The sequence below is a fragment of the Sturnus vulgaris genome, chromosome 20, assembly GCF_052056855.1.
Source record: "Sturnus vulgaris isolate bStuVul1 chromosome 20, bStuVul1.hap1, whole genome shotgun sequence".
NCBI lineage: Eukaryota > Metazoa > Chordata > Aves > Passeriformes > Sturnidae > Sturnus > Sturnus vulgaris.
Genome location: NC_142262.1, coordinates 6,898,242 through 6,922,282, shown reverse-complemented (window position 1 = coordinate 6,922,282; position 24,041 = coordinate 6,898,242). Strand labels below are relative to the sequence as shown.

The window sequence follows — 24,041 nt, the reverse complement described above, 5'->3', positions numbered from 1 at the left end:
TCTTTCTCCCTCCTCTCTACTTTGTGTCCCTTTTCTCTTTCCGGTTAAACGTCAAGTCCCGGTCCGGCGGGGAGCGCAGCCAGCCCGCGATCCCACATAACTCCCTGCGGATCCCTGCAGCTCCCAAATATCCACTTTGTTCTCGCTCCCCCTCCCGAGGGGCTGGCAGGGAGGAAAGGTGGGAGCTGCGATAAATGAGATTGGATCCCAGGTGAGGAGAAGTTTTATGGCAGCTGGGAGGGAGGAGGGGATGCCCGTGACGCAGGGCTGGCATTCATTGCTCCCTGTACACCTGGCCGGGCGGGCACAGCCCTCTGGACCCTCCCTCTGCTCAAGCACATCCCACGGGAAAAGGGAGAGAGCCTGGAAGGGCTGCCCGGCTTCACCTGCCTGCTCAGGGCAGAGCTGAGGGAACCCCCGACCTCCCCTGGCAGGGGCTTCTCCGAATTTCCCCCTGGCACGATTGGGAGGTGTCACCCTCAGAGCCCAGGAAAATTCCTGATATTTCAGCAGTTTCAGATGCCGAGCTCAGCCTCGGTGCTTTGCGTGCAGAGGGGATGGATCTGCACCCTCCTTTATCCAGGACAGAGCACTCCTCACCCGCAGCAAATCTGCCTCGAGAGTCAATGCACCCCTTGCAGCACCATGAATGAGCATCCATACCTGAGCATCCATACCTGAGCATCCATACCTGCATCCCACCATGGCCCAAGGCTGCAACAGGCAATCCCACAGCTGATTCCAGTCCTTCTGCTGAGCTGCATCCAAAACCCCTTCTCCAATCCGAGGAACAGCAGGGGAGGGTTTGGAGTTCAGGTGAGGTTGTTTTTCTCACAACACCCTTTTGCTTTAGAGTCTGGGGTTGGTCACGGCTCAGAGCCACTCACACTTTGCACAGAGCAGAGCACACACTTTGCAATGGCAAAGCCTGCATTTCAGCTCCCTGATAGATCCTCACAAGGAAAACTACATCCCCTGAGCTTCAACACAAACAATAGCAACAGCCAGATGAAAAAATGGCACATATCCTGACTGACTTGGAGATTAAAATTATGAGCAGGGCAGTTTTGCCCTCCTCACTGTCAATGTAGCATTACAGAGGTTGCTGCTCATCAGAATTCATTGAAAGGTGAGGAGCAGGGTTCCTTTCACTACAAGAAATTAAGAAGCTCAAGTTAATATATGCAAACTGCCTTAGCCCCAGGATAAAGGAGGATGTGCTTGTACCATTAAAAAGTGCAGCAAATGGGAAACAGGCAGGGGTGCAGGGGAAGATGGCCCAGGCAGTTTAAATCTGGCATTTCCGAGTTTCCCAACACATGACTTGGCAGCTCCAGCCCTTTTGGAGATGTGATTTCCTAGATTTAAACAAAAGTTCTGAAAATGAAGGAGATTTGCTGTTGTTGTTTTTTAAAAAACACATCAAGACAGCAACTGCAATATGAGAGCTGGGACATGAGAGAAAATAAAGGAGCAGGACCAGGCTGTGAGTGCCAGGTGCTGATGCTTGAGCTGCTGGTGAAGAGCAGATCTTTCCATTGAGGGACTGAAGGCAGAGGGTTCTGCTTTGCCTCAGGAGCCACAGCTGCAGCAGATGTTGAACGCTGTAGATGAATTAAAACTGAGTTTCTGTTCCCAAGATGGGAGGGGATCTTGTGCTGGTGCTCACAGACATGTCTGCTCACCTCACCTGGCCCTGTCCACCAGCAGCACCCAGCCCAGCCAGCCCCACCCCACCTCCCACTGCTGCAATTTTCCTCTTTGAGGAAAGCAACGCTGCCACTGCAGTTGAAAAAGCCAATTTAGGCTGCAAGCAAGAAGCATAGTAATAAAAACCCAGTTATTTTAGTGATAGATCCCTAACAGGAATCCTAAAGCCAGCCCCAAAAGCTCATGAGCACCCACCCTCTACCACAATACTCAGCGTCCCGATTTCCTGGATGTCCTCCTTCCTCTGACTGAGAGGGACAATGCTGGTGTTGCCTCCTGTAAAGGAGCTCTGGTCTCACCTGCAGGTCCTGATAGCCCCAGGGCTTCCTGACACCTTCCTCTGCCTCCCCTTCCTCCCTGAGCAGCGAGGAAGAACCAGAACCAGCTCCCTTCAGTGTTTCCAGCTGTGAGGAAAAGCCCAGTTGCACCCTCTGGGTGCTGCCAGAAGAGCTCAACACCAATTTTGCACCTTTCTTTGAAACACGTCCCCTCAGCACCTAAGAGATCCCAAGCCCATGGAAAATGAGTTTTTCCAGAGCTGTAACTGGGCTGCTTTTACATTTGCAGGGCTGATAAAAGCACTTTTCCAATATAAAGGAAATGTCATCACCAAATTTTTAGAGCAAAAAAGCAGAGAGGAATTAGAAATTTTCTGTAAATACTCACGAGAATATAAAAGGTTTTAACTTCATCTTGTCTTTAAAACAAAGTGGTTTTATGAGTTGTCTTTCAGGCAACTTCTCCAAATTACTTCTACCAGGGAAGAACAGCTGGTGAACTCAAGTTCTTGCCTTGGTTCCATACCTTGCTGTTCCTGCCTGCTGGATCAGGCTTTTGGCACACAAATTTGCTGCTTTTAAGAACAGAGGACAGGGACTTTAGAGGCAGGGTCAGCAGATTTCAGTGCAGATGGTTCCACCACAGCTCACAGCCACAACTGTGGTGAATCTCCCATTTATAAATTAGTGATTTTCTGTGGTGGCAACATGGCCTAGAAATTTTTGCCCTAGGAGGGAAAACAAGTAATTTTATAGCTCACACGAAATTGCTCTCTCTGCTGAGACTACCAGTCCGAGTGCCAATTACTGATAATTACAAGTGATTTCAGGGTTAATTATTTTCTTTTTTTTTAATGCCACGCCAGCTTGCAACAGAGCCTTTCTTCTTTCTGTCCTGCCACCACAGCATGCCTGGAGACAGCTCTGGGGCTTTTTCTTGGTCTTTACTGAGCAGTTGCAGCCAAAATCCTGCTGCTGGAGCACATTCATCCCCTTTTTAAATTCTGTAACAACACACATTACTGAAAGAAAAATAAACACTTAATCCCATCACTGCACTGTACATTGCAGTGACAATATCCTGCTATGTGGCTTAAATAAAAGGAATGTGTAATAATGTATTATTAAAGTACATTAACGTGCATATAATTTATTGCATTAAATGATCCATGTGCAATAAAAAGTGCCAGATGAAATCCTGCCATATTCTCTCCCCCAGCCTTTTCCCCAAGGCAGCATTAACTACACGTGCCCCCTGTTTTCCAGTGGATGTTCCTTGTCATGAACATGTTCCTAAAGGAAAAGTCTCTCTCATGAACCTCCCTGATGAACATTTGCCTCTGGGACAGCAAGAGGGAAGTGGGGCACAAAAAGAAAACATCAATAAAGGATCCAGGATGCAAATTCAGCCTGGGACAATCCTATCAAGGACAGCAGGGACACATCAGCACCTCACCCAGCTGCCAGGGGCTGAGCACACACTGATGTCTTCTCTGCAGAAAGGCAAAACCTTTCCTTGTGAAACCCCAGAGCTCTGCTGCTTTACTGGCAAAGACAAGCTTCAAATAAACAAAGACCAACTATTGGAAGTCATTGGTGTCCGTGGTTCTCGCTTAGAACAAAAGGAAGGAAATGGAATATAAACAGTTGGAGGAACAGCAGTGCAGGGGAGGCTCAGAGGTGGAAAACTGCTCTGCAAAAGCCATGCAGGAATGTCCTGAGGTAAACGTTCCCCCCAAAGGGAAGGGGAGACTTTGGTGGAACTTTGTTGTCCTTTCAGGGGGTCTTGAGCCTCCACAGCAATTTATTTATCTGAACATTTCACATTAGACAGTCCTGGGGAGCCCTGGGAGAAGATCTGCGTTTCTCACTCCCTCTTTGGAGATATTCCAGAACTGTGGGACACAACCCTGCCAAGTGCTCCAGGAAAAGCCCTTCTGAGCAGGGAGGTTGGGCCACTGCAGCCTCTTTCCAGCCTCACCCATGCTGTGATTCCCTGCAGGTACCAACTCTGGGCTTTACCAGGCTCACACCATTTCCCAGGAATGAGCAGCTCGTAGCCTTTGATGACTCTCTGGGCACATTACAAAGCCCACCTGTATGAGGGGTTTCACAGCAGCTAACTTCTCCTCTGCAATGGAGAAGAGCTGGAAAGGAGCTTGTGCAGGTGTTGGCTGCAGCCATCACCCCCCTCACTGCTGGAGCTGTCATCAGCAAAGCCTTGGCATGGCCCAAAGCCCTGGCAAGAAGACTCTTTCTTTCATTTTTTGTTCATCTCAGTGCATAACTCCCCTAAACCAGACAGTGCAGCAGCAATCCAACTAAAACATAGCTTCAGGTGCTGCCATTCCACGGTTTGAGGTGGGGCTGGCAAGGGCTGCCCTGCCCACCTGCTCCCTGGGCCCAGCAGCACCCAGTGAGACAGAAAATAAAAGAGCTCTGAACACACAAAATCCCTTCCCACACCAGCATCAAAGGAGGGCAGATCTCTGAAGCATAACAAGCAAATAGGAGAGAAAATCAACACCTCGAGGCATAGAGGTGGAAGAAAAGACTTCAGAAGGGAGAGGGAGAGCAGAACCAGCTCTGCCAAGGATGACTTCACTACTGCAGCTCTCCAGAGACACAGACTTGAACGTGGAGTTTCAGCTGAGACAAAGCTCCTGGAGCTGTGAGACACTGCTGCTCAGGAAGGAGAGGGGCAGAGAGAAGCCCTGTGGTGTTCAAGGAGCAGAGATTAATTCTTGGACTAAGGAATGATGAGAATGGGACTGTTTTTACTCTCCTGGGCATGGTTAGCATCGCTTTGGAAGGAGAGGTAAGAACGAGTATCTACAGCTTTTAGAGTCACAAGTGCAGCCTGAGCAGTTACTGTTCCAGCAGCATAAGGAACTTTTTCTCTGTGTCAGCTCTGAGTTTGTCTCAGGGCACACTGGGGCAGCTGGGGTTGAGCTGCAGTCCTCCAGGGCTGTTCAGCACACAGGCACTGCCAGCAGGGCTCACACAGCCAGAGCTCCAAAGCAAACCAGTCCAAACTCCTGTCTGAGGGCTGCAGGCCATGGCTCCCGGGCCAGGAGGGATCCATTTCCCTCAGGACACCACCCCTGTGTGCCTGATGTTCCCTGCAGCTTCTCAGGGGCACCGACTGACCACAGCCCAGTGCAAGTCACCAACATGTCCAATCCCATCTTCAGAGCTGGGAAAGAGGCTTTTCCCTCAGAACTGCAGTTTCCATCTTTTACCTCCAATACAACATGCAAGACAAACAAGAGCAGTGAGTTATTGGCTGCGAGTTTGTTATACAGGGGTTGGCATCCTCACTCCAAACCCTGCCTGTTTCAAGCTGTCTCCACTGCAGACAGCAAACACTGACTCCTGGGAGCTCAGGAGGGAACTGCTAGAGCACAGCCCGGTCCTGCAGGGCTCTTGCAGAAGCTGTTACTGCAGGAGTCTGGGAATTGCTGATCCAGGGGTCTCATGGCAGAGCTCAAGATTTCTCCTCATCCCTCATACAGCAGCATCAAACCCCTGTGATCAGCATTTTGCCATCACTCCAGATGCTGGCCAGTGTCACTCAGTGTCATCCGTGACTGCCAGAGCAAAGCAGGAGCTGAACCAAGACTTTTCAGTTCTGATCCTAAAATCCACAAAGCCACCCAGAGGTTTGGAATGACTATGGATGCTGCAGAGTGAGGAGGAAGAGGGCACATGGAAGGAGTGGGGTTCCAGGATGTGTGATAGGAATAACATACATTTAAACAATGTTCAGTACCTTCTGTAGTGGGATTCAACCCCAAGAACTCCAGCAGTTGCCCTGTCAGGGGATTAACTGGTAAAATGTTAATTTTACTAATGAATGTGGTGGCATCAGGCTCTCCCCGTTTGTGCTTACCCCAGTGACAGTGCCAGGGCTGTTACTCCACAGGATGGGGATGGAGTTAAGGCACCTTTACAAGCTTGCAGGAGCCAAGCCAGCAGCCCAAGGCAAAGCAAATTAACAGAGATGTTTTCATCTAACTATTCTCATGATTTTCGATATTTTGTTGCTTTAAAAAGAGCAATTCCACCATGTCCCAAACTTCCCATGCTACAGTCACATCACTCCTCTGGTTTAGCTCCCATGAACATTCCTGGATACACAGATGCTTTTTTTTTAAAAAGTTCAAATGATCACCAGGACAAAGTGTTTTAACATGTTTTAAAATTATCTAAACCACGATATCAACAGGCAGGGTATCAACCTGTTATTTCCACCTTAAGTCTCCATAAATACAAAGTCTTGATCAGGAGTGACACAAGCTACATAAAAAACTGAAAGAAAAAAAATAAAAAAGAAAAAGCAACCCCAAACCACTGAATTATCAGAAACTTACACTTTTGCTGATCTGGAACCATCTCTGCTATCACTGCTTATACACTAGGACAAAGAGGCTCTGGGTAGAAATTGAACTCCGAAGAAATGCAGACACATCAATGACACCAGGGTTTTTTTAAAAGACTTTTCAATTTTTATACAACAAAAATTTCAACTGAAAATACTTTTTCACGACAGTGGAGCAAGCAGTAATTGCCATGTGTGCATTAACAGAACATCACAAGCTAAAACAAAGATGGACAACATCACAAAAAGGATCAGACACTCTCCTCTGCTTATCTGCTGTCCAACCTCAGTCCGTGGCAATAGAAGTGTTTTCTGCACAGGTCTTTGCAAGTGAGTTCACAAATCAAATCTCTACAGCTTGAGGGTTCTGCATAGAAATCTCCATCCCTGTGAGATGGGAACAGGATGTTCCAGCACAGTTTCCACAAGAGTTCCACAGTTTCACACTAAGATCTACACAGAGAGCACAGGGTACAGGTGTCAGTGCTAGAACAAGGAGTGAGCCTACACTCACTGATGTAGTTTGCTTCAAGTCTCTGCTACACATCTGGACGTGGACACTGAGTGGTTGTCTCTGCTTCAACTCCCTCAGAACTGAGCTCACCCTGGAGGGAGGCACCTGCACAGGCTGCAGGCAGTCCTGGAGCACCACCTGGTACACACAGGCTAACACTGACAGTCCATCACTGCTTGCCCTTTTAATTTATTTTCTTTTTTCCCCCTAAACCAAACTTGCAAGTAGGTAAGACCCCAATGCAGTAATTAATAAGCAAACTTTTACAAGCTGACTCCAGACACCGCCTTCCTCCAGCACAACACAGGCAGCCTGGTTCTTCTCCCAGCAAGCAAAGGCAGAGGCATGGTGGGCAGAGGTCCATTCCTGTGGGCACACAGCTGGCATCCTGCTCCTGCCCCCAGCCTTCCAAAGGGGAACTGTGGGCTGCTTCAAAGAATCCTGTCATCTTTTACCAAAGGAGAAAGCTACCCCTCCCTTCCAAGGACAATGGCTTCAGTGACAAACAAGTCCAAGATTCCAGGCCCAGCACAGCAGTCACTGCTTGGCCTTTTTCACAATGGTGCCCACAGCTGAGATCACTGTGGTTTTGGAGCCACTGGCACTGGTTGTCACTGTGACAACACCTGGCAGTGTTGCAGTGGTGGTGAGGATGGTGGGCTGAGCTATCGTCGTGACAGGGATGGCAGAGTCCCACTTGCTCTTCCTCTTCTGGGCATCTGTGAATTTGATTAAACCAAGCACACAAGGATTAGCATTACCTTAGAGGTCACCAATCCCTTCTGAACACCCTCTCTTGTCAACCCTTAATATCCCACTGCTTGACCAGACAGCTTCCCCTCACATTAATTTCAGGATTCACTGGCAGTAAATGGTGAGGAGGAAAGGCAACTTTTCTCTGGGGGTACCAGGAGTCAGAGTAGAACTTTAGACCTGAACTCCAGCCAAAGAGGAGACAGGATCACTCACTCCCTGCCCCAAAGCAGATTTCATTTCAACAGAGCACACATATCCCACTTGCTCAGCTACAGGCACTGACACACTCATCAGCCTCCAGTGGTTCCTCTCCCTTCCCCTCAGTTTCCAAGGCAGGAGAATGATTTCCATGGTTTCCAAACTTCAAAATCTGTCAGTCCCAGGAATACTCTACAACCAGACAGCAGCAGGCTTCTTGACCCACTAAGTCCCTTCATTATCCCACCTGGCCCCAGTCTTTCATTCCAGAAGTACAGCCATGGAATACAGGGACTAGAGGAAATCTAGTCCAACACCCTTTAGCAGAAACACTCCCTTGCATTATATACAGGATCATTAAAGAGCTACAGGAGAATTAAGGCTTTAGGAAGCACTAATCCCAGCATAACTGCAGCTTAAGGGGTACATTCACAGCTATTCTTTACCTCCCACAGTGGTGCTGGATGTTGTGGTGGTTGTGGAAGCAGCACTTGTTGTTGTACCCTTTTTAGTGCCAGTCACAAATTCGATCTGGGAAGGGAGAGACACACAGGAGAAATGGGAGAAGATAAAAAATTGAAATGTTAAGATACACAGCCTTTTTTTAACCCACAGCACCTCTCTGTTCTTTTTAAAAACAGCTTTAATGTGATGTAAGACAGTGGATTGGCCTCTGAGCTGCCCATCATGCAGGAAGGAAGACACAGAGTTCAGACCATGAGAAGTTAAGGATTAATTAAGCTGCAACCCAGCTCCCAAGTCTGATACAATAAAAATGTGTTTTTCAACTGGTACAAGCACAAGATTTGATACAGCTCAGACAGGACAGATCCTGGATATTAAACACTGTATTTATTCAGTTAGCAGTTCTTATTAGTTTTCCTTTAAGGAACATGCAAGGCAAGTCCCTGCTTGCACAATTTATTGTGACTGCATCACAGCAGGAAACCTGGCAACAAGAGCTCCAACAGCACTGCAGCCTCAGAACTGCAGATCTGGGCAAGGGCATGATCAGATACCCGGGCTACTGTGCAAAAAAAACAAAACAAGCAGCAAGACACAGCATGCACTGCATGAAAAACCCTCCATGTACTGGAGATGGAAGGAGTCTTCTGCAGCTTAGGTGGAAATCTCTAACATTAGACACGTTCTAATGCCAGCCACCGATTTAAAGGAAACACAGGACAGGAATGAAATCTCTTCCAAAGCATGTCTGTGCTCTTTTTGGGGCATATCTAAGAATAACTGTCACAAAATGCACAAAGTTAAAATAGGCCCAGCCTATTCTGGAAATTGGATGCAACAAGGCAATATCACGGAGAACAGAAAGCAGATATTTTCTCACACTGAGACATGATGAGGAAATTAAGCTTTAACTAGGCTAGGCACCAGGCAAAATGTCATAAATTAAGGAAAAAGCTGTTCTTTATTCATTATCTAGCCTGTATCTGACTTACTGAATGCCATTTTTAGAGCTCTGGTTTAAAAATACTGACAAAACAGCAGGAAATCCAGTGGAATAAACAACCTATAAATGGACCTATAAGGAAGGGCAAATAACTTGATCTGTGCAGTTTGGGAAAAGACATACAAGAAGAAAGGAGAGATGTGGGATAAAACAAGCAGTTGCAGCACAGAAATAGCAAAGCAATAGATTGAAATTCGGCAGGGAAAGAAACAAAACCCTGCACCTGCATCTCTTTAGGTTTTGAGTGGGTACCTTTGTGCGTTCCTTCTTGGCCTTCTCCAGTTTGTCCATCTCGATCTTCTGGGCTTTAGCTGAGAAAGAGCAGAAGATGTGAAGCACTAAGAACAGTAAAATTCTATAGTTCTCATTCACATACTTCCCATGATAAAAAAAATAGATTCAAATTCTATACAGAAAAATTAAACTGTCTTGAAAGCAACTGCTGCTTTTTAATCAAAGCATTGCAGCACCAATTTAATTATTTGAGAGATGAAAACATTGCAGAACCAATTTAAATTAAAAGCCTTTCCAAACTGATGAAGCATCAATAACATTCAGGCACATCCAACCAGAATGGAGTCATTGAAGAGCAACATGTGATGACTTCTTATTTATACAGAAAGTGAAGACTCCAGTGCAGTTAATTAAGTACAAAACACAAAGACCTAAGCAAGGACAAAAAAAGAGAGACTTCCTGGAATTACCTAGTGCCTCGTAATATGAATCCTCTGACCAGCCATGAGGATCAAACATGTCCTGAAAAGAAAGAAATAAATCAGATTAGAGCTATTCCCACAGAAACCCAGTGCAAAAATGTTTTACGTATTTCTGTTCTCTGATGATAATCAGAGGTGACAGTGAGAATCATCACTGATTTCTTCCTGCATCCCAGTGACACAAAGATCTCATCAGACCTTCCTTCATGGGACCATGGTCAGTTGTCAATGAAGAAACAGCTTTGAAGCAAAAAGGATGCTGGGGTAAGTCATGCATTTTTCTGCTACTCAGCTTCTTCTTTCCCCCCTCGAGGAGTTCCATTCAGACCTCCACACTTCAGCAGTTTTTGTGCAGAATCACTGTAGCAAAGGCTCAGTGCTACACAAAAATGTTCACTTCACTGCAGAGGCTCAGACTGAGGTTGTCTTACAGGACTTCTAAGCAAGCAGGCTCAAGAAAACTTGAGGTGAGACTTGACACTTGTATGTTACTTTACCCACTCCTTTTCCAGGCAAAAGCACTCCCCTCACCTTTGGATAATTTGTACCGAGTTCATCAATGGAACAAAACTGGATCAGCTTTTCATAGATGCTGCAAAGGAAAAGCAAGAGGTCAGAACAGAACCAGGGAGGTAGGAGGGAACAGAAGAATTTCAGATGTGTCAACAGAGAGAGGTTGTCACCTCCTCATACTACAAAGTGAAATGAGAACCTGGGAAGCTCCACCTGCAATGATGGATGTGACACCCCATTATCCACAGTATTTCCTACTCCCCAAAACATCTCCCAGCTCCCAGAACAGTCACATTTTCTAAAGTACTTCATCCTGAGCCTTCACATTTAAAATCTAACCAACACACCAACTCCAGCTGCTGCTTTACCAAACAAAAAGAAGAGTTTTACTGTTTCAGTCATAAAATTGAGAAAGACAATTTGTAAGCAGTAGTCCTTCCTCTTCAGGATCCTTCTGCCACAACTCCAACAAAGAAGATTCTTCAAATTTACTCTGTGGTGCTGTAGTGACATGAAAAGATGGTGGCTCACCTGGGATTACGAAATTCCTTTTTCCTCTGGATGATGTAGTTCATATCCATGCCCTCTTTCACTTTCCTCTCATACAGCTTTTGAATTTTATCCTAGAGGAGAAAGGTTATAGGGTGAGCCAGGAAGAAAAGGAGGAGCACACCAGCTGACTCCTACATGTGGAGAGAAGCCAACTGAACCAGTGACCTCCTTGAGCAGACCTTTACACCAGGGCCAGGCTGCTTAAGAGACACTTTTTCCTTGAATGCCTGAAGTACCTTCATAAACTACTTAACTGGAAAAGGAATTATCTTTGCACTTACTGAAGGCTTTAGTGCTTAAAGATCTACATATATGGCAGTGTCCTCCTTCCCATTCTGCTGTTTCCCTTTACAGCCATGACACAGAGAAGCCAATTCTGGAATCCAGAGGTCGTCCCACAACTCACAGCAACCACCAACACCCACCTGCAGCCTCAGGTGAACAACTGAGAAACAGCAGCTGGGCTACACAGCCCACAGGGCAAAGATCCTGCTCATCTGTTACCCAGGCAGAGCCAGAGCCAAGTTGTGCTGGAGAATTAAACCCAGTGTGAACATCAGGTATTGCTGGGGGTGCCCACTGGCAACCAAATGCTCTCAGGAACAATGTGCTCATAAATCCCTGCTTTGCCATCAGTCAGATGGAATCAGCTTCTCTTTTCCCATCACCCACAAGGCACAAGCCCATGCCAAAGGCAACTTAACTGACTCAGGTTGCAGATGTCAAGCAGTCTACTCTCCAAAAAGGCTAAAAGATTTCATATCAAACATGAGTTTTTCCTTCCTCAGCAAAGTGGATGAAAGTATGTAAAAGTATTCCTACTCTGGTGATGGTGAAGGGACAGCAGGGGCAGGAGATTTCAGACAGATCAGAGAGTTAAGTGGTACTTCTAAAACATCCTCTTTCCATCATCTTTCTTTATGACAGCAATTTCTCATGTGCAAGAGGCACACAAAACAAGACCAGAGGCCTTCAGTCTTTCAGGATGGGAGAAGCTGAGTCAATTTTCCTTTGTTGCTTCTGGATAAGTCACTTCATGTCTCCCTCCCTGGACAGTCAAACACAGAGCTGACTATTGTTTAAGGGCTTGCTGCAGCCTGAATAAAGGAGGATTGTTAAGAGCTGATATGGAACTCAACAACCTTAAAAAAAAAACTTCTATAAGATAAATTTTCATCAGGTTGTCACAAAGTCAGCAAGAGGAAATGACACAATCTCCACGTCCAGCACACATATCGTGAGGTTTGAAGGAATAAACTGCAAAAAGCTGAATCTGGGGAGTAGAAATGATTGAATAGGTGCTCCCTTTTATCCCCTCCCCATGGAGCAGCAAAGAGATTGCCCAAGTCCACAGATGGGCAACTACTCAGTCAATTTTATAATAAGAAATCTTCCCTCTGGCAGAGTTCAAAATACAGTTTATCAGAGGAAAAATTTGACAAAAGAGCAAACCACCAGTGAAAAGCCCAGAACATTTTGCATTTCTAAGGAACAATCCCATCTCCTTGCTCAAAGTGCTCTAAGATGTGGTTTGACCTGCCAACAGAGGACAAGCTCCCCTTTGATGTAGCACACTAAACTGCTGTCAAAGGGGAAAAACTCTGCTTTACTCTGTCTGCCCTGTCAAGCTCTGTGCATTCCTCAGGTCTAACACACTCCAGTTCATTGATATCAGAACAGTAAAATCCTCCTACAGCACTAGAGGAGGTTTGGGTGTGCCCAGGTATGGTGTGTGGAGAAGAAAGCATCATCTGGATGGTGAGTCACTCTGAATCACCACTGCATGTTAGGGGCTACTTTACAGAGCAGTCCAGGAATGATTCTTTATTTGTATTTCTGCTGGGCAGAAAACCAGAGTTAAAACTCAGGTGTGTGTTAGGACACAGCAGTCCCTGATCTTTCATTTGCACTCAATGAGAACACAGAAAGTTATTGCAAACTTGGTCACTGCTGTTATTTGGGTGTGCACCAGAGAAAACATGCATTTGTGCTCTTTTGTTGCCTCTAAGCTACCAGCCTTCCCTCTAAATGTTTACCATCCAGAGACATGTAGGTGGAAAAGGAATCCAGGCACTGCTGCCTCAACTATTCCAGTTTAGGGGATTTTGGGCCCGTATAGAAAAACAATTTGTTCTTTGCTAGGGAGCTGAATTTGCTGAGGTAAGAGGAAAGCAGCCCTGACAGCAAACATTGCTTCTGTGTCACTGCTGGGATCAAGAGTTGTTTTAAAGCATAAGTAACCCATAGAGGCTGGAAAACTGCTTAAAGCTACCTTGAGATTCCTAAACTAGAACTGCTGTAAAGCCTAAAGCATTAACATGCTGTGTTCATAAACTCAGAGTGGTAAAAACCAGCTTTACTGCTGGAGCTTTGCCTTGTGCAAAATTACTGAGCAAGGTTCCCAAATATGCTCTGAACTACAAATCTTAAAAAAAAAAAAAATAGATGAAGTGGACTTATACCAACCTGCAATTGGTTAGAACATCTGCCAGGAGGCTCAGGAGGGATTTTGATCTCATCTGGAGACATGTTCCGCACTCTCTCTGAAAAAGAAGCTGGAGAGAGCAAACTGGGATGAGTTCTGGCACTACTGACAGGAATTTTAGCCATACAAGTCATTAAATTTGTTTTATGTCTTTGTCAGCACTACTCCCTCATTGGGAATCCAAGGCAAAGGTGATGAGAATGCTGACAACTGGTACTTGTGGTGTTTTCAAGGTGCTGAGCAAGAAGCAACTAAAGAACCTAAAGGTTGGGTCACTGGAAGAGAGATGTGATGCTTGTTTTATTGATACCTACACTCTTGGAGGGAGAATTGGACCATGCATGTGGAGGAGCACAGGATCAATTTTCTGCAGTCTGGCTCTTTGCCATTTTGGGGGAGATAATCACTTGGTGACTATTTAGCTCAGGACATACCTGGATGAACCAAAATGGTTCAAGGAGGGAACAATGCTCCCCAAGGCTGTCAGGAATTAACCACAAGAAATTACATTTCATTTTTAAGTTAACACTTCCTTACCATGCACTTTGATCTTTGCTTACAGAGACAGACTACTGCTAGAAAGAACAACTCGTCCTGCAGGACTGGGAACAGCCCAGTCCAGATTGCCAAATTTCCACAGCTGTTTGTACTGGGATATACTACTAAAGTACCTGATTGCCCTGTAAAAATTAGTTTACAGAGTTATCAGCAAAAGAAACAGCCACATTTCCCCTCATTGCTTGCTAATTTCCCACTACTATGGGAAACCCAGGCAGTTTTCTGGCCAAGCCTTGGAGCAGAGATTTGTGCCTCATTTAAGCAGCTGGGATTGTTTTCAAGCATAATTTGTCCAGGGAACACTTCCCAGAGTTGCTCTGTAGTGGATAAGAGACCTGAGAGCAGCACAGAAGTCACATCAAGCAAGTTTTTCACTCGTGCAGCTCCTCAGTTCCACATTCCTCAAAAAAGCTGCCTGAGCTGCAGCTCCAGCACCCAGAGCTCAGCTCCTGTGAATGAAGGCCAGGAGGTCCCAAAGGCCAGACAGAGCTGCTGGAACTCTGCAGAGCTGAGGCTACAGATAAACAACACCACACATGATCAGTGCTGCTACAGTTTCCATGTCCTTTGTAAAAATATGAAGCACTAAGGACAACATCCTTTGGAGAGGAAAAGCTGGCAGGCCACCACTCAATTCTCTTTGATCAAGATGTTGCTGAGGGTTAAATTCTTCAGCAGTGCCAGTAACGAACAAAAAGTGTCCTTTGGCATTTACCAAGTGGGAGCCTTTATGGAAGGAGGAAAGCTTGCCAGAGTCCCCAAAGAAAGGCAGGCAAAGGGAGCTCCCTGACAACAAGGCACACATTTATTACAGGTTACAGCTGCTGGTGGGATGGGGAGGCCTCTGGGTTAATTAGAGCTTCAGGAAAGCCAGAAAGACAGTGGCAAAGACAGCAGTGTGGATAATACACAGCACACAAGGCTTGCTGGGAAAGGTAAAAGCTGATTAATGGCTTAAGAGGTTTACAGCATCAGCAGAAACATTAAAAAAAAATTTAAAAGGCCATTAAATCCAGACTTCATAAGGCAAAGAAAGCACCTGAAATAAAAATATATTTTAAAAATCAAGCCTAGCTCCCCATCAGACGTCTCACAGGCTCCCTTGTCTTTGCAGATGAGCCAGAGAAACAAAACACTTATGGGAAGGGGAACTGTGTGCTCATATAAACTCAGGAACTCTGGGCAGGACCTCTGTTTTACTGGCAAAAAAATGTCCAAGTCAGAAGAATATCTTCAGCAATCCATTCAAAGCCCCCTTGAAAAATAAATAATTTTGGAGGCAGAACAAGAGCTCCCAATGAGACAATATATTTTGATGCATGACTTTTCAGATTGGTGCTCGTTTCCTCTTTTGTTTAAGCCTTATGAAAACAATCCTTTATCAGCATTATGGGGGGAAGCATCTTTTAATGGTTTACAAGGAACTGGAACTAGGGAATCTTTGCCTCCTGCAATCCCACCAGAGCTGGAGGCAGCTGAACACTGCCAGCAGCAAGGCAGGACATGCACCTCATAAACTGAGCACAAACTTGCAGCATTAGTCAGTTATTTCATCACTTTAAAGCCAGACTGAGATACCACATCATTAGGAAGAAAAGGGTGAGTTTAAGGGTGAGTTTAACCCCTTGGGGCTTATTTACAGTAAGGAAGTACAAATTATCCATGCCCTCCAGCAAGTCCTCAAACTTGCTCCCTAAACAGATAGAATGGCTGAACCCACAGCATCTTCACAGCAGCTCCTTCCCTAGAAATCCTGGCACTCGCATGTATGGCCACACGCTCCTGTAAAACACATTTTACATTTTCCAAGTCCCGAGGGCAGCTTTCCACCATCTCTACAGCAATAACTGCAGCTCACTGAACAGCTCACAAGGTGTGTCCTCACAGGATACATCCAATTGCTCTGTGCATCCTGTTATTCCTGCCATGATCAAAGTTTTACTTTGACATGAGTCACAGGTAGTGACACTGGCTCCAGCCCCTCATTTGCCCTGTGATTTGCAGGCTCACAGCCTAGAGGATCTCCAAGCGTGGACCTCAGGAAGTGGCTGTTGGCACAATTAATCACCCCAGGCACACCCAGATTCTGGCTCACACTAAGTAAATATCTTCCCCAATCAGATTCTCAGTCCTGACAAAGAACTAAGGCTGTGAAGCAGATCCCATGAGTCAGATGGGGGTTCAAGAAAGCAGAGGCCACTGCCCCTGAAAGCATCCTGCTGCTAAAGGACACTGTTGCTGGTGCTTAGACCATACATTCTCCTGCCATAAGCTGACCTAAAAATTAAAACCTTCATCAGCACAAGCAATAGGTGTTTGTAGCTTTTGTACAGTCAGTACATGCACTGTGGTAAAGGAGAGCCACTCCTCTGCTCCCAGGCCATGCACAGCAAATATTAGGGGTGTCCTGCAAAGACTCAGCACCTCAGCAGTCAGGGAAGGATGTTTGTTTGCTCACCTCATCTTGGTGAGGCAGAAAACTAAACGGAAATGCTACATTTAATGTGCTTCAGTTTGAGATAGGTGGATTATGTGACCTATATCCAACAGCAAGAGAGAAAGTGGCACAGTGCAAACTGTGAGCTTCACTTCCAGAAGGAAATGACTGCTCTCACTCCAAAGGCTGTGCTGGAGACATGGACAGAGAGCACACAGGGATTTTGTTTCCTACAGATGGGCAGGAATGTTTTCCTAGTGCAGAGAAAACCAAAAGAACAGAGAGCACAGGAGCTGGATGTACAGGACAGACATGGTACAGATCATGGCTCTTGGATTAATGCTGCTCCTAGGTAGGATGAAGAACTCCTGTCCCCTTCAGGGGTCACTTATATGTTGTGCTTGAAACAGACATAAGGGATTAGAGGCAGTTCAGGTGCCAGTTTGTTTCTGAAGGTCACCCTATACAAATAAAAACAAGGAAAGAGTGATCAGAGTGACAAGGGTTTCCCCTGGAGAGATGCAAACCGGTGGTGCCTGGTCTCTAAAACTGCATTCCCTGGCACTCTAGTCAAGGCTGCTTGGCATAAACCAGGGTGTGGGGGGGTTCTGATTTTCTGGCACCAGAACAGCCAAATCACAGGGAAGAACTGGAGACAACAAAATGCCAGTGAGTCACTCATCCATGGAAGGACACCAGGTCCCTTTCTGCTCCACGGGCTGAGAAATGCAGAGGGAGACCTGCAACTCAGCCATACTTTCTGCTCTTATGAACCCTGACTTTGTGCTTAGATATCCCAAGGGCTGGAGAGAACATTTCTTATGATCCAAAAGGTAAACAATCATGCTGCAAAGAACTGCAGGGCAAAAAAACCCTACATCCTAAAAGTATCATTTGCAAGGCTGCAGGAAACAGCAAATGCAATGTCGTGGCAGCACCATGAACCCTTCAGAGTGGTATGAAAAGCCCAAAAGGAGAATGCTGATGTAAGAATCTATGAAAATAAGTTTCACACATATTTCCTTCTCAACCAGGGGGCTGAAAGCTTCCCTCTCAATTCTGTCAGCCATTGATTATGTGATCACTGCTTTGGCATAAGTCAGGACAACCCAGCAGCTCATCCCTACTGTTTCCTCTGTGCCAACCCCAGTGCCCACCTAGCATGCACTAAGCACACCAGGGAATGGATCCAGCTGGAAGCCTCACAAAGAAAAAAAAAAAAAGAAACAACAACAAAAAAAAGCAGTGAAGATGGATCCCAGCTGGCTCTGATTCCTAGGGTTGCTCCAACATTATTGTGCATCCGGGGGAGGTAAAACACAAACAGTGCTTTTGGCAGGAGCCTACATTTATTTAATACTTAAGCAACTGCACAATCATAGACTTTAATAAAGGTGATGCTGAAAAATGTAGGGTTATCTTCTGAGAAGGGCAGGCCTCTACACTTTTATTACAAAAAGCAGTTGTAGAAAACTGTTCTAGGAGGACCTTGACTTCCACAGACTGATAGACAAAACTTGAGGTGCCCAGATTGGAGCTGTTACTTGCTTTGTGTCAGAAAATCTTGCACCTTTTTCCATTAAAGAATTTTAACTGTCAAAGTCCAATTTTCCAGAAAGGGAGGGGTTCTTACATTACTCCAACTGTAAGTCCTTGCAACAGTTCCTTTTCAGCTAGATAAGATATGGTCTAATGGAACAGACCTACATAATCCAGCATGACAGGTATGCTGACCTCTACTAACCTGGATCTGCACAGAGCCAGCCTGCACACTGCTGTTGGGAAAGAATATTAAAGATAAGATTGCAGACATCTCAAGCCAGGTCTGACACCCTCCCATACTGCTCACCCCTGAGTTGTCACACTACCAAGTGCTCCCTGTGCTGCTTTTAAACCCTTTGCTCTCGGCCATAGTGAGAACAAAGAAATCCAGTCTGGCCAGTCACTGGGGGAAAAGAACAGAATTGTAACCTGAGTCTTACACCTTCAGGAAGAAAGGACTTCCCACTACATTGGTTCACAACTGCACAGCTTCACCCATGTGTAAAATACAGAATAAAAGAACAGTTGGCTTCGAGAGATTTTGCTGTACTTTTTACCCCAAATGCTGTTGTCTCATCCATATTTCCAGGGTGCATTTTGAGGCAGATGGGTGGATTGGAGAAAGATTTCTGTTGCATTTGATGAAGAGATTGGCTGAAGCAGTTTTGCCCTCTAAAGGCAGAAAATCCAATAGAGCAGTTGCAAAGTCTGGGCATGCCAACTAAAAAGGACTTTAAAATCCCAGACTTCAGTGATGACTGCTGTAGAAGTCAAAGCTGAGCACCTGAGTATTTACCACCTTAATTTACACTTATCACATTTTATGGCTGAAATAGCAAACTGATTTGAGAAATGAAGCAACTTCCAAAATCATTAGTTTTAATGATATTATAATATGATACCTTACAACTGCAGGAGTAACCTCAGGAACAGAGGATCAGTTCAAGACAGTCAGAAATGCAATATAAAATACAGTTTCTGTGGAACTCCAAAGAGACCAAACAGAGGATTATATTTCACGCTGAAAACCCTGGACTTTACAAATCTAATAATGGTGCAATGAATAAATGAGATGTTACAAAAATCAAGTAAGTTTTAGTAACCATTAGAAAACACACAGTACAGCATGTCAGTACAGCAGCTGTAAATCTCCAAGTGGCTCACATTTAAATAGGGATATTTTTTGGTAAGTTTTGGAAGCCACAGAAAAAATTCATCACTTCTGGTTCCACTGGCTCTGTCTAGACAAAGCTACACTATTGGTTGTAAGCTCATCTAGAAAAACACCAACACTGCCCTTTACATACATGTTTTAAACATGAATTTATTTTCATCTTTTTAGGCATGAAACCTTTCTCCCAGAGAAGTTCACTGAAGATATTCAGGCAGTACTTGAAACTACAGCATTGCCAGGGCAGAGGGAAGATGCTTTTTACAAAGTGGGATTTACAAGGTCTATCTTGAAAAAAACTCTGTGAATAAATACTTCTGAGTGAACTTACCAACTAGCTCCTGAGGATCTCTTTTCTCCACTTCTGAGAATTCCTGCAAAAAAGAAGGTACAAACAGATTTTAATCGAGTTATGCCTCCAACCTAGAAAGCTTCGCTGTTTGTTCATTTATAAATTTATGGCTATATCCTGAGACAATAAAATAAAAATTAAGAATGACAATTTATTAGATAAGAGGACAGTGTCTGGACCATGGAAAGTCAAAGTCTAACAGGATGCTCCATTTCTTTGCAAAGCTCAATTTAATGAGAGAATTAAGGCTTTGTTTCACCAGGTCTTGGACATTGAATTCCTTTGGAATTCTACAGAAACTGCTGCACTCAAAGCATTTCTTCAAAACAGATCAAACCACATATTGTTTATTTTTGATGACTGGCCCTGGGCACCAACCAGGAGTCAGTGTTTTAGAGCACAGTTATGTGAGCACAGGCTGGACCCAGCCTGAAGGAGACTCCTTTAGTCCTGGGAATGCCAACCACAGGCCAGGGCAACTGCCAGTGCTCTGAGCAGGATCAGCCTGGTGCACTCCCCAGAGCAATGTGACAACAGCCCACATGTCCCAGAGCCACAGCTCAGTGACTTCAGGGCAGCTCCTGATCAGCCTCTCCAGCCTCCCAGAGCTCTGCAGGGTCCCAGGCTGCAGAGGTTTGCCAGATGTGTGTGTGTGGTGGTGCAGATCCTGTGTTCCTGTTTTAGAAGGATGATCCCACTGTCAGTTCTCCTGCTGCTGCTTTCCAGGAGTGATACAGCCAACCTGCTCTACCACAGACTCAAGGGCAACCTCCACTGGCTTGGAGATCTCCTCACAGCTAATCCTTGCCTTACAGAAATTAAGGACACTTCATTTGCAGATGTTTATAGCAGAGTGTGCTGAGCAGGGGGCATTATGTAGGATAAGACACTCTTAAATATGGTTTCACCATACTGAGAACAACACCCAAATATTTTGGTGCTTCTGGGAGATCCTAGGAGAGTCACAAGAGATATCAAGTTCAGCACAAATAAAGTTTCTGAAAGTACCAGCTGTATCCCAACACTGCCCTCTCTCCCTGCCTCCCTCCCTCCCAAAGACCTTTTGTGACTCATTGGACTGTTTGTCCAAAATTCCTCAGTGCCTCCAAACACTGAAGCCATTCATTGAACCTGACACTGACAGAATGTTGCCTCCTTGCTGCTTGGTAACTGCACCCTGACAACCTGCTTTTCTCCATTTCCAGTCAGGTGAGAGGTGCATCAGGTGAGGAGAGAGCAGTGAGGTCACCAAGCCAGATGTGGGAACAGCCTGTGCCAAACTCACGCTGAAAATGACCCATTTTCAGAGAAGCCAAAGCCCTCTGGAAGCAGAAAAACAAATCCTTTGTGCAGCACTGACTGCTACAGGGAATTTTTACAGCCATTCATGGAAGAGATACAAAAAAAAAAAGGAAAGCACTATTTCTGCATTAGTACACTTGGATCACAAAAACACAAGGCTAAGGCTATTTCAGAAAAAGAAAGAAGTGCACAGAGGAACATGCATCTTTCCCTGGCCAGCTGGCCCTGGCCCCTCTGAGATGGCTGAAGTGTCACAGCTCCAGCCTGTCTCAGACAATGCCTCTGGTGTGTGCACCAACAGCTCTTCTCCCAGGGCCTCCAGCAGCAAGAGAGAAAAAAATTAAACAGGAACATGACATTTCTAAGCAAAAACTTCATGCCAAAGCAGCAGTTCTCTTTAGTGAGAGCACTGGACAGGAATCCAGGGAATCCAAACTGTGCTCTCCCCAAAGCTACGTGGATGGGGAGTTCACAGCCTGAGAGTGGGGACTGAGGTCACCACTGGAGAAGTGGAAGCAATTCTGTGGTAATGGATGGGCTGTGAAGATAAACCCAGATGAGCACGAAGGCTGGAGGAGCTCACAGAGCTGCAGATGCAAGGTAACATCTGTCCAGGCACATCCAGTGACTCACCAGCAGTAAACACACGTGGTCAGAGGCTGCTCATTCCCTTTCAGGGGGCAACTCGCTAGATGGGTAATTAAAACTCTTTCTCACCTTGGTTTGAGACAACAAGCAAATGTTTGTTGAGGTGAAAGGAGGGAACTGCTTCAGCTCCAACCTTGACTAAACTACATCCTGCATTCCCATCTCTTGAAAGTTGTAAGTGGAACTGAGAGGGAAGTGGAAGAGACAGGCTGTGTTCCTGAGCACCTCTTGATCCTTCCTCATACCCAGCACTGTATTTATTATTCCATTATGCTCCCCATCTCCTTCTGCCTACTTGTCCTCAAGGGCAAGAGAAATAACCCCCCAAAATAGCAATATTGCCAAGCAGGCACTTAAGCAACCCGGTGGCACAGACAAATTCAGGAGCATTAGACACTGGCTGCCTTATCTGGGTCACTAACAGCCTTGCAGGGGGCTGTGCTGAATTTCTGACTTTTCCAGAAGCCCATTTTCAAGTCTCCTGTATGCCTGGAGTTAGAACCAAGCATAAGCACACAGCTCTCAGGAAACATGAAGTAATAAGCTGAGAGAGAATCTGATGGCCAAACCCTCTCCTGTCACGTACCTTACATTAAACAAAGATCTCTGCAATGTCAGATGTGTTAAACAGTATATTCTATGACCTTCTACAATCATCAGGAAGTTTGCTTTTACCAGAATTTTCTCCTTTAATTTGCATCCTTTGAGTGTGACCCGTTTATAACAGGCTAAATCAGGCCCCAGTGTTTTGCCCTGGCCCACACTTTGCCACCACAGCTGCAGGTCTCAGCCAAGACATCAGAGAGCCCAGAGCTACACCAAGCAAAAGCAAACACGTTCAGCACTGCATTGCAGCCACACCTCACTGCCCAGGGGACAGGAATTCTGCTTAGTGATGAGTTCCTTCATACCTCCACCCATCCTGAACAAGCTGGAGACATCAACACTAACCCAGGCTGCTTTCAAACCTCTTAAATGCCTTCAAAATACAAACGGATGACCAACTTCTCCTACAGTGCTTGTTCATATTTGCTCGGCTTGCTGTTGAAAACTACGAGGCAAGCATCAACAACTTGACCAAAGTTTGGCAGATGCAAGGTTTAAGAAGTCTTGTTCAAACTTCTGAGTATCTACTGAAGATCCAGAACATTCTAAAAACCTCCAGCAGAGCAATCACACAACGAGAACTGTTCTACACTCCCTTAGGCTAATTGAAGTTTGAGACAAATGATGAGTACAATGAACTGATTAGGAAAGACAGCATAAAAACCACAAATCTGCAGATCTAATCTAATCCATTAAGTGGAATGAAATGGAGAATCACCAAGTGGAAAAATAAGGTACAATAAATACTGAAAAGTTGCTACCTTTTGGTTATGAAAGAGAAGAAATATTTATGTGTGGATGAGAGATTTCTAAAGGAATTCCAAAGCATTTAAACAATGGAAAATTTGAAGGTAACTGAATTTTATATAGGGTAGTTACCTAAATCCACTTAGGCAAGGGTGATCTCTCTGTAGATTGTATCACCAATATCTACTGGGTTATGTATCAGTATCTCACATGGAGCAGAAAATCAAGCATGTGAGTAGCTCCATTAGGAGGGATTTTATGTCAAATCTCCCTATCAGAGTAAATATATGAAATTATTAGAAATTTCAAGCATCCCATAGCTAAAGGCATCACTTAAAGGGTTCATTTCCATTTTAATTCTGAGACATTTCAAACAATAACAAGATTAAGACTTTGCTAGTGGCATCTGTACCGCAGAGTTTTCACAAATCAAAACCCTGAAAATCTGTACAGAATACAGAAGCAACTCTAAATTCACTTCTGGCTTGACTGAGTTAAAAAAAAAAAAAAAAAAAAAAAAAAAGCAAAAAAGCAGTACTGTGCTTTATCATGCACTCAGCAAGTTGATTTTCTGGCTGCCATCTACTCTGCCTTGATCTCACAAGACCAACAGTTTAAGGGCCCAAAGCCAGATAACCTCACTCCAACAGAGCCACTGAAAGGAGTCCAGGGATGCCACAGTGCTCCAGAGCCAAACTGGAAGAAGACCAGAAACACAAAAACAAGCAGGAGGGAGACTCCTTTCCCCTGATCTGGAGACTAATAAAGAGCAGACTCTGAAGAGCACAAACTGCTATGGACAAAGTATTTAAAAAACCCCAAACCACATCTTTTTCATAGACTTCTGTGCTTCTAAGAACAATTGTGCACATCAGCTCACTGATAGCAGACAATGCTAATGCTGTTACTAATCCTGTTTGAGTATAGGAAAAGGTTTTTCATTTTTTCCACTTTGCCAAGACAAATGTGTTTTTTTTTTTTTTTTCAAGCCCTGGACAAGATGACTGTGCCTGCAAGAGCCTGGCCCATGAGCACCCAGAGTGCTGGTTCAGTTTGCATGTATCATCATCAGTTAAAGAGGAGCAAGATGAAGGAGTGTGTGTACAC

General features: G+C 45.1%; 1 protein-coding gene across 2 annotated transcripts in view; it reads right to left on the bottom strand.

Annotated features, from left to right (window-relative positions):
• Positions 1-5,267: 5,267 nt before the first annotated feature.
• SAP30BP (SAP30 binding protein) overlaps positions 5,268-24,041 on the bottom strand; it is a 30,294-nt gene continuing 11,520 nt past the window's right edge. For both annotated transcript variants that reach the window (XM_088176481.1, XM_088176482.1), the window contains 8 exons: positions 19,611-19,653; positions 13,553-13,641; positions 11,066-11,157; positions 10,553-10,613; positions 10,010-10,061; positions 9,558-9,616; positions 8,284-8,368; positions 5,268-7,602 (listed from right to left, as the gene is read on the bottom strand). In XM_088176481.1, the coding sequence (XP_088032607.1) occupies positions 7,421-7,602; positions 8,284-8,368; positions 9,558-9,616; positions 10,010-10,061; positions 10,553-10,613; positions 11,066-11,157; positions 13,553-13,641; positions 19,611-19,653 (663 nt within the window). In that variant the 3' untranslated portion in view covers positions 5,268-7,420. The remainder of the gene's footprint in view (positions 7,603-8,283; positions 8,369-9,557; positions 9,617-10,009; positions 10,062-10,552; positions 10,614-11,065; positions 11,158-13,552; positions 13,642-19,610; positions 19,654-24,041) is intronic.